Below are 19,203 nucleotides of genomic sequence, written 5' to 3'. Positions count from 1 at the left end.
TGTGGAGACGGGCATGCACAATGATGGGTGATCCACTTCCGTGTTCTCCGCAAATTCCACTGGTTGCCCTGGCGGGGGTGGATGGACAGCTGAGGGAGATTATTAGGACCTACTGGGAATCGGTGGGGTTGGTGACATTGGGCGATGTGTGGCAGGAGGGTGCTATTAAGGGGTTTGTGGAACTTAGCGAGGAGATTGGATTGCACGAAGGCCAATATGTTACATACCACAGATTGGGGAAGGAAATTCGGGAACTGTGGCCTGAGAATATCATGGCAGACGAATCGGAGGTTACGATGGCGGGGATATATGATACAACGGAAGGGGGACATGACATTTCTAGGCTGTATGAGATGGTGATGTCGAAAGTTGGGAAGGAACTGACATGCCTACGATTGGAATGGGAGAGTGAGGTGGGGATCGAAATGGGAGATGGGATGTGGGAACGGGCTTTGGGGTACCACAGGAAAGTGTCTCGAAATGCCAGACTGCAGCAAATACAACTGTACGTCACGCACAGAGCGTACATGACCCCTCTGAGGATATCCAAATTTCGGAATGCAGGCAGACAGGCGTGCCCCAAATGCGACGAGGAGAATGCGGACATGACGCATATGTTTTGGGCGTGCCCAGTGATTGAGGGGTTCTGGAGGGAGGCGGCGCGCAAGCTGAGAGAGAGAGGGGTCACGTTTGCCATAGACACCGCCTGGGCATGCCTTCTGGGTGGGTTTCCCAGACCTCGGCAGCAGAAACATGTAAGCAAACTGAAAGACTTAGCGTATGTGCTGGCCAAACGACGAATAGCCATGGGCTGGAAAAAATGTAGCAAGCCACGGGTTGAGGTGTGGTGGAATGACCTACAGAAATGGGCGGAGGCTGAGACAGCGGTGTGGCATGAGGCGAGTTGTATGTCTTGGGAGGAGGAACTGGGCTCTTTGATGGCATGGAAGACATTGATATCCTGCATATTCGGGACAGGGGTTTCGGGAGATCCAGATGATGACGATGCTCGCTCATGTGCAACAGAAGCGGAACAAGACATGGAAAATGGCTCGCGAGGGGGGAGGGATCAGGGGAGTAGTGCGCACTAATGGTTAAATGTTTCTTGGAATATTGTTTATTGCACTGCTGTTTGGTTTGTATCGTTGTTTGTGTTGAAAAATCAATAAAAATCTTTTAAAAAAAAAAAAAAAAAAAACTATGGCTTGGAGCAGGTTTTTCTTAGGGCTCACTCCTTCCTTTGAGATGCAGTAACCCAGGTATTCTACTTTGCAGGCTCCAATTATGCACTTCTCGTGGTGCAGGTGGACTACTGCGCTCTTAGTTTGCCAAGTACTTCTAGCACTCTAACATGGCTTTCTGGGTCTTTGTCGTACACAAGGATGTTATCTTGGAAGTACGACACTTTGTCGATGCCGTGCAGCAGGGAGTTCATCATTCTTTGAAATACTGATGCAGCGGATGACAGCCCGAATAGCCTTTGTGTGCATTGAAATGTGCTGAACGGCGTGATAAAAGCTGTGAGTGGGCGTGAGGCCTTGTGCAGCTCTATCTGATGGTAGGCATTCGCATATCGAGTTTTGAAAAGAATTTAGTTTGCTTCATCGTCAGTACGATTTCGTTGATGCTGGGCAGGGGAAAACTGTCCGTCACCACCTCCACGTTGAGGCTGCGTAGATCTATGCACACTCTCAAATCGTTGGAGGATTTCTTCTTTATGAGGACCACCGGGCTTAGCCATTCGGAGGACTCGACTGTCTCAATTGTACCTTCCTTGACCATCTTTTGAAGCTGGGATTCGAGTGCTAACCTTGCTGTCACTGGAACGGGCCTGGCCTTGTGCTTGACTGGTACTGCATTGGGTTTTAGGCGGATTTTGTGCACGTAGCTTTTTATTTTTCCATGTGTTTCGGAGAACAGCATGGGGAATTAACTTCTCAGTTCTGACGCTCCTCCTGAGGAGACCAGCAGCACATGTTCGGAAGTGCTGGGGTCTAACCGGATGCTCAGTTTATGTTGGTCATGCCATCCCAGTACTGCAGGATCCTGGTTTGAGAAATAGACTTTCGTTGTGGTGCACCTATCTTTGAATTCGTGTTTGGCTTTTATGTAGCCCAATAGGTCTGCGGTGGCTCCCCTGACGACTGTGGGCCTTTGCTTGGTGCTTCTAATCTTTACCAAATCGTGTCCCATCATGTTTTTGTATGTCTAGATGGGGAGGATGGTCAGGTCAGACCCCGAATCGGCCATGACGCGCGTTTCCTTACCATCCACTCTCACCAAGCAATGGGGTTTGTCCCTTCTTGCACGAGATGAGTTAACCATGATTACCATTGTCTTATCGTCAGGTAATTCCTCATCACTTGTTCCTCTGTCCCCGTTAATGTGGGTAACTTTCTTATCCTGCCACGTGCAGGATACGGCAACGTGACCAAATCGGCTGCACTTGGAGCACTCTTTGTTCCTTGCGGGACAATCTCGATCGTTCGCCAGGTGCTTAGTGCTGGCACATCTGTAACACTTAGGGGAATCTCTCCACTTTGGTCCTTTCTCTCTGGCAGCTTCTCGCGGCTGTCTGTCTCTACGCCCCTTCCATTGCACAGCTGTAATTTCAGTTGCGGACGATGGTCCACTCACTTCCCTGCGTCTGCTCGAGGTCTCCTCTTTGGCCCTTGCTATTTGTATGGCCTTATTTAGGTCAAATTCTTTTTCTTGGATGAATTTGTCATGAACTTTGCGGGAATTGGTGTGGACCACTAACATGTCACAAATTACTTTCTCCACATTGTCCCTGAATCCGCACAAGGCCGCCAGTTCTCTCATCCTGGTGATGTAATCATTGACCGGTTCGTTACTTTCTTGTTTCCTCATGTAAAACTTGAGTCTGTGGAGGACCACGTTTTCTTTGTTGAAAAAAACTCTTAATTATGCGGCAAATTGCTTCTTTATAGACATCATTGTCTTCGTCTGCGCTGGGCACAGCATTCAAGCATGCAAAAACAGGCTGTCCTTCGACCCCCATGGCATTGAGTAGCATGGCCTTCTTTCTCCCAATGCCTCCAGATAGGTGGAAAACAGTGGCTCCCATTGCTGCCAAGGAGTTGCAGGCGTACCAGGGTTATTGGAGGAAAGCGGGAGGTGGCATGGCGCCCTGCATGGTTGCTGCGCGGGTTGTTTCCGGTCCTCGTTGCCAATTATGTAGTGGCCCTCAATGAATACAGGACGCTTGCGTGATGGAAAGAGGCGTTTATTATGACACCTGGCACATAAGAGGGCAGGGGATGTATATGTCCAGGAAGAGGGAGGGGCAGTACTCACAGTTCAGTTCCCTTGCCCCATGCAGTTGATTTCACTGCACAGTATGAATGATGAGGTATTAATATCCCCTGCCAGCTGGAGCTCCCACGAGGCTGCCGTCAGCCATGGTATTATGCTTAGCTGTGGCAGGGATCTGCAGACGAGGCAGACTTGTGTGGCAGTGCTGGATTCCTTCACTCAGGAGGAGCGCAGCGGCTCGACTGTATCCCTGCATTAACACACGCGCTTCTTCACCGAAGTCAACTTTATTAAAAAACATAAACACGCTTTTAGCACCTCTGGCATTAACGGTATGAACACCCGTATTCGTGGGCAGGTTTGGCCATTAACTTCCCACAGCCCCCACAGTGGCCCTCGCTTCGCTCAGGTATACTGTGGTTAAGGATTGCAGGCTTTTAATGTTGAACCCGGCCCGTGAACACGGGCGTGAACGCCACATAGCCACACAGAAACCGATGACTGGCAAACATAACTTTTGTACATCATGAATATTGTGTTCATCCCCCTCCCCCACTTTCCTTGATCGAGATAAGTCGCCAGAACACAATGATGCACTTTACCTAATTTTATGGTTCTTAAATTCTGACCCTCATAAAAATGAAGGGTTGAGTTGACGCTGCCAAGAATTGAGCCGGACTGTGGGTTTCACATGGATCTGTGCAGCTAGTTTTTCGGCCCACGTGCTGCTGCTCAAGACTTTGAAGCTCTTTCCTTCCTCCCATTCATTTTCAGCCTTTAGTCTTAGATTTTAGAAAAGCTTTTAAAATGGACTTTAAAAAAATGCTTAGTTTTAGCGGGTCTATTGATTTAAGTTATTATTCTGTTGAGTGGTGCATGTTTTGTTCCAGGTGTATGTGTACTCCCATGTTGGCTTTTATAGCACAGCACCTCAAAGCTCTTGCACCAGGGTGATATGCACTTTATCTTTTAAATAAATGAGCACATGCTTAATTTGCTGAGCAATCTAACCACACCATTTTCGTCAAATGGGTCTTGGGCACAAAGGCCCACTAACGTCTGGTGTAGATGGGCCCTGAGAAACAGTGAGGACATATGTAAGGCGTATAGTATTTGTTTAACTAATTAAACATACCCATTTTGATTAGTTTTCTAAAATGTGTTCATTTAGATGGCACGTTTCATGGAAGACATTTATCTTGCAATGAAGGCTCCACGCTCATGAATATGAAAGACTATCCAAAAAAACATATCATACTTTTTTTTTATACCATTAGTCAAGAAGATATGTTTAGATTTAATCGTTTTCTAGATCTCTGAAAAAGAACAGGTTTTCCAGAAAAAAACTTAAAATACGAAAGCATGTAAAGATAGAAATACATTCAATTACACTGACATATTAAGCCAAACATTTCGTCAAATAAACATGGAACTTCAAATAAAATGTCACAGTGCAACCGTACCTAGGGAGATCAAGGCCTGGTGGATTTCCTTCATGACATTCCTATAAAGATTTTTCTGCCATTCGTGTAAGAGCTTCCACTCCTCCTCCGAGAAATAGGCAGAAACATCATGGAATGTAACCTGTGCAGACAACAGACATTTGGTGAAAATGTGAGATACAATGAAGAAATAGTGTTAGAGTGACTGCAAAGAGTTAGCATCTTCTATGAAATGTGTTCAACCGCTTCGTAAAGCTACTTGTGTATTTTTTCAGGGACCCTGGTGCAGACTTACAGCTTACCTTGCACAAGCATTTCATCTGAACAGCACCCAGAGTCCACAATGAAGTAATGGTGTGCCATATAAAGGCCCCAAAGGAATTAAGCAGTCTACAGTTCCGGCTTTAAAGGCTTCATTGGACTGATGGTGTGCACCAACCAAGTATCATCAGAATGTACAACGAGGCTGAGTTGCCAACAGCTAGATGGCAATATCGATGAATACAGTTTGCTTTGATCTTCAGAAAACTCTGAACGATTTCAATATCAGTGCATAATCACACGGAGAGATGTGGGTGTGAATGCCACATGCATTGTGTCCATGCTTTAAATCACACCAGTGGTGCACACAATTGTTCTCTTTTCCATAAATGAGTCAACACATGTTTCCATCTTGCTGACCTTCTACTGACCCACCACTCCCCTTTTAGCGCGCAGCTGGTGTCGTACAATCCGCCCTGCACCTATATTCAAGGTGCAAAATGTGCACTCGCTATTGGCTAGTGGTATTTACTCTTGGGGCATGGGAAATTGTGTGCTTTCTGTAGCTATAGAATTGCGGTGGTGAGTGACTTTTTATGGTTGGCTAGTAGCTTGCATCTTAAATTTGTACATCCTGACTATAACATGCAAACAAAGTTTTTAAATAACGTTTGCAGCAGCTTTTCTGTGGAAATACAATTTTGAAAAATATGCAACAATGCCTTTCTAATCAATAACTCAACACCCACACCAAATGAGGCACAACCGACATCTTCTGGAATTAAAATGAGACCTCTCGTCTGGCAAGTAGAAACTTACATTTATTTTAAAGCTGTATAATAAAATAACCTGCCACGCACTGAGAACAGAGCTGATGAAGCGAGCAGGCTGAACTGGGTCAGCGTGCACTACAGCCGGTGAACAAAAAAAGGCCATGCCAGACACGCTCTTAAAAACACAGAGAAACACCCTAGTCGGAATAAAAGCGTAGGGCAGCCCCAGAGAGATCTGCAACAATGCGCTGGGTGGCTGCGTACAAGCTCCTTTCAAGGGCGTGTTGGGAGATGCGCCCTCACAAGCCCCGGAGCCACACTGTAGCCACAGCAGGCCGTGTTCAACAGCTGAAAGGTTTGATTCCGGAAGTCCGGGTGCGAGTGCACTACTTTCAGACCACAACGCTGATTATGAACAAGGTTTAGCAATGGGATGACGTTCTCTCCACGGGTGCTTCCATGTCCTCCTTCTGAACCAGGCCGAGGCAATGATTCAGAAGCAGCGTCCCAAAGGGGTCCAAGCTAAAGAGATTTGCTGGAAGTAGGCCGCCGATTTAGGCTGATCTTCCCTTACCAAGGGGAGCATCATCAGTTGGACTCTCCATCTCCTCAGCTTCTCACCACTTGGCTTGGCAACGCTGTTTAGATGGTCCCCAGGCCAGTGAAGTTAAAAGGCAGAGGGTATAGTTAAGAGCGTGGGTGGCGCATCTGACAAAATTAACTCTTAATGAACAGCAGACCCCATCTTGGTTGAGGAACTATCCTCGGGGCTCAAAATTGATGGGAGCGACATAGCTCCCTCTTGTTGCCGAGGAGAACCTGGTTAGCTTGACACTAACAGCTAGTGGGAGCTACATTTGACTCCTCGTGCCAACTGGTGCCATACAAACATACCAATATGATATAAACTCTGCAAGTTTCAGTTTGGGGATGTATTTAAAGAAGAATAAAAGGACATGTCTAAGGGATATTTAAACCAAATATCATTTGGCAATGGCCAAAAATGTAGAATTTCCATAACATGCACAAGTTAGATTTGTGGCGTACCACGTACCAGCTCCTGGTTACCGAAACGTAGATCCTGCCTCTCGAGTAATGCAGGATATCCAGGAGTAGCATTTAGCTCCTGAACTTCAAATCATAATTTCAATCCATACACAATGCATTACATTGCTCCCCTCCACCCCCCAAGACAGCAGCCTGGTCCCGGATGGCTTCTCACTCCTTTTACAAAATAATCTTACACAGCCCAACCCCACACCTTGTAAAACTCTTTAATGGCTTCTTGATATCTGGTTCAATACCCCCCAACGGCGAGGGAATAAAGTTTACGCTTTGCCGCAAAAGCGGGCAAAAATCATTCAGCCATCCTATGCTTATTTACAATGACAGATTTTACTTGAAGATACTTGCTAACAGGCTCATCCCACCCCACCCTCAGGTAACCATCCTGGCAGACAGACTCCGGATAACATTAGATCACTGAATATAATCGAAATCAGCAGAGAGGGTAGGGCCCCCTTGTGCTTTTGCCTCTTGGCTCCAAAAAGGCATTTGACTCTGTAGATGTGCCATTTTTAAAATGGCTTCGATTTGAATTAGGATTTGGCCCTAACTTCATTCAATACATTTCTGCATGCACCGGAATTTGGATGAACTCCCTACTTTCCTTCAATCTAGATATCCATAGAGACAGATGGCAAGGTTATTCCCTCTCTCCTCTCATTTTTGTTGCGTCAATCAAGCCTGTGGCCCAGAAAGTTTGATTAACAGCATCTTTTGAGAACGTGGCCACACATTGGCATCCCTAACACAGCAATTTAAAGAGCTTCTTCTACCTTGGTAGTGGATGGTGGGGTAACCAGCGGATCCTCCCCGCATCGCCTCCCGGGAGATTTCATCACAGTCCATACACACTAATAAAGTTCAGGTGGTTAGTAAGGTGTGATTGTGGCTGACATTGGTGCAGCCTCTCCACTGGGATGTTGGGGGAGGGATGGTTGGGGGCGGAGGGGAGATCAGAAACCAGGCAACATCGGGAAACTGAGTACTAGGAGAGATGGGGGTCATTCAGTGATTTATTTGGATGAGGTGTAGGCTTTGGTTTATTTTGTGGATATTGAGGTTGGGGGGTTGGTAGGGGTGTATGTTTTGTCCTGTTGTTGTTTTTTTGTGTTTTGTGTCGTCACGTCTTGCCATGAGATAGGTGGATGGGGATGTTTTCGGATTTCCTATTCAATAGCTGTTAATTTAGTAGTAATTTGCATTTTGTTGCACTGATGTATATGGAGTAATCTCTTACCTGTTCCCATTTTGTTGTTACTCAGTTGTATTATTTTCTGTATAATTGTTAAATAAAGTTGAAAAAAAAGAAACCAGGCAACTTGGTGTCAATTACAGAAAAGGGCAGAAATCCATTAATTGATGTTTTCCTTGACACCACCTTGAGACTGAGTCCCTGATTCATGGAAATTATTGCACAGCAAATAGTGACTTTGCACGCCAAACTGCACGCAAAACCCCTTTTGTCGACTTATGGAATCGACTGCGCAGGACTTTCCAGGGACTTGCGTGGACCTAGGACAGGCCCGGCACGTCTCTGCAAGCGGCCCATCGCCTTGTGCGAGGATCCTCGCAGAGTATGGGCCGGGCCTACGCAGAGGCCAAAATAGGGGGCGGAACATGCAGAATGAGGAAGAACATGGCAAAATGTGGGCGTGTTGAGGGACGGTCCATGGCTAAGCAAGCGTACACCCATTCCTATGCAAACCCAAACAAATTCCTGGATCTCAACGTGTAACCTTGCGTTGGGAAAAGGTATGCGCAAACCCTGTGATTCAACCGCCACATGATAGCAGGTGTAAACTTCAACGTGGATAGGAACCAATATGTATAAAGCATGCAATGCACACCAAACTAACGTCTACAGCCACGATGAACCCAGCAATAGTAGGAGGTATCGTGCACGCACACCGCAGGAGAAGGAGGATGCCCAGGCCTGGATCTTCACAACACAAACTACGCTGTTTGGGATGCTGGATGACCAGGTATATGCTAAGTACAGGTCTCCCCACCCATGTAATCCTAGACCTCGTCAGGGAGTGGGAAGATGGCTTAACATCACCCACCATCTGCTCCCAGACCCTTATCCCATTAGAAAAAGTACTGATTGCACTCCCTTTCATGGCAACTGGGTTCTTCCAACAAACCACCGCAATAGTTGGTGGGATATCGCAGGCCAGAAAATCCAGCTGTCTACACCAGGTATTGTCATGGATAACAACATGTGCATGTGTGCGCAGGCAAATATATTTATGCCCCGAACACTGGAGGATAGGCAAACAGTGATCCAGGATTTCTATGCAGTAGCACACTTTCCCTGTGCATTAGGTACAATTGACTGTACACATGTTGCGTTACGGCAAGCCCCCAGATTGATGGAGAACATCTATCGGAATCGAAAGCACTGGCACACTATTAATGTGCAGGTAGTGTGTGATTCAAACGGAATCATCATCAAAGTGTATGCCAATTTTCCGGGCAGCACACTTGATAGCTACATCTTTCACTAGTCACCACTGCACCGGGCCCTGGCATCTGGAAAACATGGCAACGCATGGCTCATCTGTGACTATGAACCTTTATGCACATGCATGCACGTGACACACTGAACAACAGACCCTAACAATAAATGACAATCACAACCATGTACACATTTATAGGGAACAGTGCCTACCTGCTGTCAACATTCATGATGATACCAATCCGGAATCCCACAACAGCAGCTGAGGTGAGATACACTACAGCACATGTAGCCACTAGGGGCATAGTGCAGCAGGCATTCGGAGTGCTGAAGTCACAGTTCCGCTCCCTTGACCACTCGTGGGGTGTTGCTATATGCACCACCAGTAGTATGTAAAATCATAGTGGCTGTATCTGTACTGCACAATGTTGCCACACAGCATTGCGTACCAGTGGAAATGCAGGTGGGACACCGCCCGCATCCACAGGCACCACTCTTGCCCTTGGTTGGCCAAAGGGCACGTGGGGAGGCTGCATGCACCCAGCTGGTGCAATCATACATCACAAAAAACCTGCCTCTGTGGAGTACCGACAGTGAGGCCAAATCCTAGGTGCCATTCAATGATGAATTGGGGCCCAGCCTACATGGCCATAACAACACCGTGAGAATGTGTCTCTGGGAGAACCAAATTGTGTGCGTCCATTAGACATAAAACAACATGCACAAACAGAGAACCAAATAAGACTTGTAAGTGGGAGTATTCCACTCCCACTTTACAAAGTTGGGAGTAAAATGATTTTGGAGGCATAAAAAATGTAAGTACAAAACACAAATGTGAGAAATACATAAACAAGTACAATTATTTTGGAACAGAAAAAAACATCATCTTGGCAACATTCAATTCTTAGCAACTAGTCATTCATGACCATCCAAAGCTAGATGTTTACTTAATCCAATCAGCCAGTCAAAATACTATAGTACACCTGTGGAACTACGTCCACTTCAGGCCGAAACGTATCCATGTAGACGTGAGTGTGAAAATGGGGGAGCAAGATTCCACCTGCTTCATACATACTGTGAATAGGGAGCATTTGAACTCCATATTTACATTTCCAGACTATGAGCCAATTTGTAAGTGAGCAAAGGTGCACAAATCACAAACACAGTCATAGCAACTCGAACCAACAGCGTCCATGTAGTACACCCAAAAGCACACAGGACAAACAACAAAGTCCCCGACCACCGTCACCTGGACAACAACTATTCTACACGTAGACACCAAACTACACACATGAAACCACAAATAGGATGGCATAGTGCAAAGTGGAAGTTAGTAATAAACACATGTGAGAAGTGCCCTGGACCCACTATGCGTGTTCCACCACAATAAACAGGTTGAGTGACCAACTCATTCCCTGACACCAACTATGCTCACAATAGACAGTCACATTAAATCATTCAAGCATATTCCGAACAAATCAAGTGCACTGCAAGAAAAATTGACATCTCGCCTCACACCTTATCCCTTGTGAGCCTGCACCAGCCAGACCCTGGAATCCATGGATGTCCCCCTATTTAGGCCTGGAAACCACTAAACCCTGATGCTCTGCCCTGCACACGCATAAAGCAGCAACGTCCCCTACAATCGCAGCAACCATCTTCCCCTGTAAAGAAATACAACACATGTGAGGGCAGGCAACACATCCATGCACCCAATTACACAGCAACATGTGCCCCCCGAGTGACATGCAACAAATGCATACAGGAACTCACCAGCCACCCATCACCATGTGTCCCTGCATCCATGCAGATAGATCCTCCCACCTCACGCCAATGCAATATGAACACCTCACACAGAGACACCTTACCCACCCACAATACCCACACTGCTTGCCCCCACAAGTGCCATGCAGTGAAGGACCACTTACATATTATCATGGCGATGGGACATTGGTAACACTGTGATCCGGCGACAGTCAGTATGAGCCTTGTGACGACTCCCAAAAAGAGACCACTGAGAGGTTAGAAACCCAGGATCAAATTGGAAGTACTCCCAATGCCACAATATGGCATCCCCTGATAGACGTGGCAGTGGGACAGTGCAGTAAAAACTGGCACGGGAGCAGTTGATGTAAAAACCAAGACAATGTGATGGAAAACTATCACCAATTGCACAGAAGACAGGCTCTGGCAGAAGACAGCTCTTCACAGAGGCAGCTGTCATACTGGAAGGCAGGGCACCGAGGCAACTGGCATGAAAGAGACAAGCAGACATGAGAAAGGAATGAGAAACAGAGGCCAAGGACTATGCCACACAAAAGGGAGTAGACAACAGGTAAGAGGTAGGGAAGGCAGACTTCACCGGGACTCGATTGAATTGGGTCCAATGTGCTTTGAACTGAAGGGAGCATTGAGATGCACTCAGCAGCTGTTAACAGGCCCCAGGGTACATGTTCAACATGGCAAAAAAACAACACCTGGCCAATGGTGTGTGCCTGGTGTCTGTGGTGAACATGGCATCCCACAAATGGCCAGCACTGCTTTTCTGTGTGTGGAATTGTCTTGGGACAGCACCCCCAGGAGGAGAAGAAGGACCAAGATTGGACTGCCTGCGTGTGTAGGCATGACTATTAAAAAAACATTTACTGGGATGCCATGTGGCAGGCAAGACACATGTGAAAAGCGCACGGAAACACTCAACATCACTACCATCACCATGTATCACAGCACACAAACAGCCAGGCATGCCACCCTCATGACAACTCACCAACAAAGGCCCAACAGCGACAGCTTCCCTCACAACTATGAGACCGCAACCGGTGCCACCCTGATTGTCTTGCCAAACAGCATGCATAGACACACCAGCCTACCATCAGCATGTGACACATGAAGCTGGACCCGCTCACCTCAATACAAGTAAAAGAAAAACAACCACACACAGTGCTAGACTCCCTGCCACCAACTACAACACAAGTGCCACCCGGAGTGGCCTTCGCTTACTTGCACAGGGTACCCACTTGGCTTGCATCCACTGCATCACAACTGGATAAAAAATGGAAATCGCAAAGACATGCATTGCATCAACAAAAAGATAGTGGACATCCATGACAACTCGTGTATGGAAATAACGGGGGGTCCTGTGAGTCCCTCTGCCAGTCATTTGTGCTGGTTACGAGAGCCTTACCCAGAGTCTTTAGATCACTATCTTTCACAGAGGAGAAATATCCAAAACATATCAAGTCTTTGTCCTGCCCTGGGGCAGACCAGCACCGAAATGCTAAGCAATTCTCCTCTGAACAAGAGTACCAACAGCAACCCCAGACACGTGTTTCGGTCTGGTTGGACCTCTTCAGTAGGGTGGAGCTGTACCTCTCTAACAATAGTGAGCAAGGGGTCCACATCTGGATTCCCCATGTAACTTAGGGTGAGAGCCAACGTTACTTAAAATATGTAAATAACAACGTGGATCATGGGAGTCCCTCTGCCAGACATTCGTCCTGGTTACGAGTGCCTTACCCATAGTCTTTAGCTTACTATCTTTCACAGAGGAGAAATATCCAAAACATATCAGTCTTTGTCGTGCCCTGGGGGAGTCGAGCACCGAAATGCTAGGCAATTCTCCTCTGAACAGGAGTACCAACAGCAACCGCAGACACATGTTTCGGTATGGTTAGACCTCATCAGTAGGGTGGAGCTGTGCCTCTCAGAGAATAGTGAGCAAGGGGTCCTCGTCTAGATTCCCCTAGTAACTTAGTGTGAGACCCAAAGTTACTAAAAATATGTAAATAACAAGGGGATTCTGGAAGTCTCTCTCCCAGACATTTGTCCTGGTTACGAGAGCCTTACCCAGAGTCTTTAGCTCACTATCTTTCACAGAAGAGAAATATCCAAAACATATCAGTCTTTGTTTTGCCCTGGGGCAGTCCAGCACCGAAATGCTAGGCAATTCTCCTCTGAACATGAGTACCAACAGCAACCCCAGACACGTGTTTCAGTCTGGTTGGATCTCATCAGTAGGGTGGAGCTGTGCCTCTGTAAGAATAGTGACCAGGGGGTCCACGTCTGGATTCCCCTAGTAACTTAGGGTGAGTCCCAAAGTTACTTAAAATATGTAAATAACAAGGGGGGTCCTGGGAGTCCATCTGCCAGACATTTGTCCTGGTTATGAGAGCCTTACCCAGAGTCTTTAGCTCACTATCATTCACAATAGAGAAATATCCAAAAGATATCAGTCTTTGTTCTGCCCTGGGGCAGTCCCGCCCCGAAATGCTAGGCAATTCGCCTCTGAACAAGATTACAAACTGAAACCCCAGACACGTGTTTCGGTCTGGTTGGACCTCATCAGTAGGGTGGAGCTCGGCCTCTCTAAGAATAGTGAGCAAGTGGTCCATGTGTGGATTCCCCATGTAACTTAGGGTGAGAGCCAAAGTTACTTAGAATATGTAAATAACAAGAGGGGTGGTCCTGGGAGTCCCTCTGCCAGACATTTGTCCTGGTTACGAGAGCATTATCCAGAGTCCTTAGCTGCACATCTTTATGGAACAAGTAAATAGGCATGGGCTACCCACTGTCAAAGGATGACGGAGTGCAAGAGGGAGACAGGACACAAAGTGACGATTGCCTAGCAGTGGAATGGAGAGAGAGACAGAGAGAGAAATAGAAAGAGATAGAGGAGAGGGAGGGAAGGAAAGGCGAAAAGCTTTGCAAGGAGGGGACAGACTGGCTGGAGGGGAGAAGAGGATGGGTATGTCTGACATCACAATGGGTCAGGGCAGAGAGAAGTTGCCCAAGAGAGCTAGACAGAGACATGAACACTTTTGTTAAGAAGCAGCCTGGTCAGAGAACCTGGAAGGAACATAGATGGAAAAGCACCACATGTAGTGGGTCATGAAAGTCAAAGGTGGGTGACGGAGAAGGGCAGAGTGGCAAAGAATGGGGACATGTGAAAGGCCAATCAGCAGCTCTACATCAGAGAAACTATAAGCAACACCCACCACGGCATGCAAAGCAGAAAAAGACCCATGTATGCTACATCTCCGCAAAGAAGTGCCTACAACCACATACCCATACCTTACAACAACCAACATACCCCCCTGTTGGACACCACTGTAAATGGACCTCAGGACAACATGCAGCTGTTCACTCACCCCCAACAGACCACACACCCTCTGTGAGACCATCCCAGTAAGTGTGCATGGATCCCAGGGTGCACTCGAAAGTCACACAGGGAGAACAGATGAAGACAAGCCATGGGGAGTGGATGATGTAACACATGCATGGGCCCACAATGTGCACACACAATGTGCACTACCTCACAGTGCCGGATGAGATGAACAAGTAATGCAAACAAAAAATCATGCAACACATCCTGGTGTAATTAACCTACAGAAACAAACAATGTACAAGAAGTGACCCGATTGGGTAACACAGAAGCAGTCTGGTAATGGTACACATGCACATATCTGTAAAACCCTACATGCAGCAAGTGTGACAACCCTGTCCTGTGGAGACAATGTACACCAATGGCCAGAACTGTGTCACCAGAGGCTACGTCATGAAGGTGTGAAGCAGAGGATGAGTAAACCTTAGAATCAACGTGTGTGGTACATGTGGAACAGGTGCAGGGCAGGTCATGCAAGTGGATAAGGGAGTGGAGTGGGAAGTGGCACAGGTCAAATAGTGGTGTGGTCAGGGAGTTCACCTGCAGGGCCCTGTAGGTAACATGGGGTCAGGGGGAGTAAAAGGGGGGCAGTAAGGAGACATCACGGTCAGTGAGGAAAGTGTTGAAGAACCAAAATACACAGAGCGTAGATGCACAGAGAATGCATGCTGTCAATTTGTATGAATATCCAGAATGTTGGAAATACTGACAATGGCTAAAGTGTGACAAGTGCTGCCCAATCACTTCCATTAATTGCGTCAATTTTGACAGTGCACCCAAAAAAACATTGCACCGCATAGAAGTGTAACTGCACATACACACACATGCATGTAGACAGACACACATCTGCACAGACATTTACTGTGATGTGACTCAAGGATAACCCACACCGATAGCAAAAATGTGTCATGCATGCAAAGACCCCGGTGACCAATAATACAGGCACAATACGAGGGACAGTGCACATGCTTACCTGCTGATAGAGCTGGCATGATGTGATTCCCTCATCACCTCCCCCGGAAACTGTATGTTACGCTCACCTGGTATCCACAGGGACACCACCCAGCCGGACTACTCGCTGGTATACTTCTCAGTGGTTCCCAGATGTGATCTGCGGGGAAGATTCTGCCTTAAAATACAGGAGGACTGTGTTCAAGATTGGCCAATCGAGGTAAGTATCCTCCATTCCCCCCCATATGAATTTCAGCCCCTCTGAGGCCCTCTCCTCACCTTGTGGTAGAGTTAGGCGTGCTCTCCGTCCTGTCTTCTTTGCAGGGGCGCGTTGTCTTTCATGGGCGTGTGCGGTCCAGTTACTTCACTTACGCCGGCCCGTTTGATGTCTTTCAGGTAGGTCTTATTGCTGTTCTTTCGTATTGTTGTTATTCCTTTCTTTGTTTAATAATGTCTCTTTTCTCCCTTAGATATGCGGAGCTTCAGCGCGGCAAACTGGCTTTGTTGAGCCTCGCTGGTAAATGATGGCACATAATGAGCGCTATGATGTGGCAAGTAAGCAATATGCGCAGAGCTGCGATGTCTTGCCTTTCCTAACCGGTTTTCCTTCTTTTCTTGTAGGTCGCGGTGTTCTCCCAACGTGTGTGGAATTTCTGGAGTGGTGCCAGCCGAGAGGCGACCAGCCAGGTAAGCCTTTTGAGCAGTTCGTAATTTGCAATGTCTCTAATGCCTTCTTTAATGTTGTCATGTTGTCTCTACCTTCCTCTTTCAGGTCGTCCGGTCCAGGAGGCGTGCAGATTCAAGGAAGCTGTTCACAGGAGCTGCGAGAAGATAAAGATGAAGATTGCAGGTAAGATGCTGCTGCTAACAGTGTTCCTTTTGTCTCCCTGCCTGTTCTGCTTCTCTGAGGCTCGTGGGTATAGCTGGACACGGTGAGCGTCACGTTGCAAACTGCAAAGTAACGCAAAGCGTGTTGTCTTGCTCGGGTGTGGTTTAAATAGCCCCAACAAAGTAGTCCAGGTAAAATAGTCCATAGATCACCACACCCAAAACACTATACCACATAGCCTGGTTCCTAGGAGCCAAGCTATGTGGATGCCTCCATGTTGGCTGAAAGCCTCAATAAAGTAGTTCCCTGAACACATGTCTTTCACGGTGTATGAGCCTAGCGCCATAGGTGCCAGGACTGGCCCCAAGTGGGCTTTTGAAGTGGATGCCAGGCCTTAGAGACCCGAGTCCTGATCCCACCTGGCCATTGGGCGTGTCAGTGGTGATTTGGGACGAGGGTCGTGACACTGTACCTCCAAATTTGTGAAAGGAGAGCCAGTGCCTGGCAGAGGGCATGGAGACTAGGGACGTGAAAGGGTGCAGGGTTGACCTCCCATCGAGTGCAGTCACCGGATGACTCAGGATCACTGCAACAACATGGGACATTACATATCACCAGCCATAGTTGACAATCATGCATGTGTGTCATGTTTCCCTCAACCCATTGTTACCTGCACATGCCATCCTGTCGACCTCAAGGCAGCTATGGCAGTTGACACCAGTGTGCATGGCTGCATGTTCATAACTGCACTCATCATGCCTTTGAGAGGGCATCAGCACATCTCAAGGGAAAAAAGAAAGAAAAGAAAAAGAGTCCACCTCGGAAAGGGAAGAAAAAAAACACATGCCACAATCCTGGCCAGGGGTATTGAAAAAAGTGCTCATGCCGAATCAAGGGCTAAAAAAAAAAAAATACAACCACAGCGGTCATGTCATGTCCAAAAGAAAATAAAAGTCCCTCCTGGACTGGGGAGGGGGAGTCCAGCCTGGAGCGGGGAGGGTGCATGTAAAAACAAAAAACTAAATAAAAACGAAAATCCCCTCCATGGGCCCATGGACCTCAAAGCAACGGTGGACCAGGAGGATGGTCTCTGCTGGGACCCCCATCCTGTGGTTGATATTCAGGTGGTCATGGTGTTGGACCTATACCACGAAGTGCCAAGACCTGGTCTTCAGTGGCCATGGCCAGACGTAACACAGTTGAATGCACCAGCACAGTAAGGGTGGTGAAATCTCCATGCACTTCCTCACAGATGGCCACAGAGTCTGTATGCGCACTCACCCGTTATGCATTGAGTTGCTCGGGCAGTGTCTGCCTGAAGGCATCCATCTCCTTGTGGAGCAATGTCCTTGTGGCTGAGAGTTTGTCATGGATTGCAGTCCTTATGGCCTGCCTCTCACGCCTCAGGGCCTCTCTGTGTGCCTGAGCATGCAGGGACTCTTGTAGACACCTCAGATTAGCCCGTTGGCCCTTGATACTGGCCTCCATGCGCAGTCTGTGGAAGCGGCATGAGGACTGCATGACCTGCAGCTGTTGCTCTAACCGGGCCGCTGGTGGGGTCATGGTCTTGGCCATCTTATCCATGCCCTCTGAAATGTTGTCCAACACATTGCAATGTTGGATGGCGGCAAGCAACAACTGCTGCTCCCATTCTGTCTCCCCAGCCTGCACACGTCGACCACGTAGGCGGGGCCATGGTGGCCTGATTCAAGGGACCATGCCCGTTGCTCTGTTGCCCCTGTCATTGGCTGCAGGTCTGCAACCTTTCTTTGGACATCGGCCCCAGGGCCTGATGCCAATTCATGGGAGGGTTGGCCTTGCAGCCATAACCACCACAGACAGGGGGGCCCACCACTGATTGGCCTTGTGAAGCTAGCTGCATCGCCGCAGACTCATGGGCCCCATCTAATCCACCCATTGGGGCACTCAACTTCGCCTTCTTTGAGGCATACACATGTGGTTTAGCATCAAACTCATCGGAGTCAGAAGAGCCCGAAGCACGATTGAGGATGGCCTGCAGCACCAGTGCGTTCTCATGCCGTACAATACCTCATCCTCCACTGGTGGTCTGATGCACCACTAACTCTTCTTCCTCCTCCTATCGGCTGCATCCTCACCTGCAAATGGACAGATAAAGACATTTTGAGTCATGTGACTCGAGACACAAATGCACACGTGTATCAAAGTGCACCCAAACACTAAATGACAGGACACAGAAGCATCCGACATTTTACATTCCCCAACTATGAGCTGTAAGCTACGGATGTATGGCATTTGCCGACTAGTGTCCCCCCTCCCGGTCTTGTCCATGCCATCAGTGTACACATTGATGTACAGAAATGGTGTCAACATACAATGATGGGCCATGCAACTGTCATGTCAGCACACATACCAGGGAAAAGTACTGCACATGTGTCAATGTAATGCAGAAGGACTTCAAATGGCATCAGGCAGCCACCCATACCCACCGACACCACCACAGTGAACACATGACACACTAATCAGGATTGGAACAGAGAACTAGAGACATTGAGTTCGTGGGGGAAGGTGAGGAAACTGCAAATGTCTCTGAGGAGGTGCAGCTGAAAGTGGGACTTGTAGGAAAGGTCCGTGATGTGAAGAGAGAAAGAGAGAAGATTCAAAGATGGCAACAAGGTCCATTGACCCACAAGGGGAGTGGGCCCATGGAGTACGGCCAGAGTGTGGGAGGGAAAGAGGGAGCAGGGGTGCCAAGCAGTAGGCTCTCTCTGTGCCACTGGCATTGGGGCAGAGATTGGTAGCAGTACACCATGCCTGTATAGCAGACAGGCAGTCATGAATGAGAGAGAATGAGGGGGAGGCAGAGGAGTGAGCCTTGGTTGAGAGCTGCGTGTCATCTGCATTACAGTGGCATCGCCCTGCCCTGTTTCTCCCGCTCCAACCATGCTGGTAGTGAGGCTGTGTATGTGCAAATGTGGAGCGCATAGCAACATATCCCGAGATACAGT

The 19,203-nt window shown here is 47.8% G+C and overlaps 1 protein-coding gene across 1 annotated transcript in view; it reads right to left on the bottom strand.

The window, feature by feature from the left end:
* LOC138510494 (zinc finger protein 34-like) overlaps window positions 1-19,203 on the bottom strand; it is a 167,667-nt gene that overhangs the window by 106,906 nt on the left and 41,558 nt on the right. Inside the window, exon 2 of the mRNA XM_069626186.1 lies at window positions 4,740-4,860. Coding sequence (XP_069482287.1) covers window positions 4,740-4,860 — 121 coding nt within the window. The remainder of the gene's footprint in view (window positions 1-4,739; window positions 4,861-19,203) is intronic.

The sequence above is a fragment of the Ambystoma mexicanum genome, chromosome 6p (genome assembly GCF_040938575.1).
Source record: "Ambystoma mexicanum isolate Mex_15411 chromosome 6p, UKY_AmexF1_1, whole genome shotgun sequence".
In the NCBI taxonomy this organism is placed as follows: Eukaryota; Metazoa; Chordata; class Amphibia; order Caudata; family Ambystomatidae; genus Ambystoma; species Ambystoma mexicanum.
This window is presented reverse-complemented; position numbering and strand designations above follow the sequence as displayed.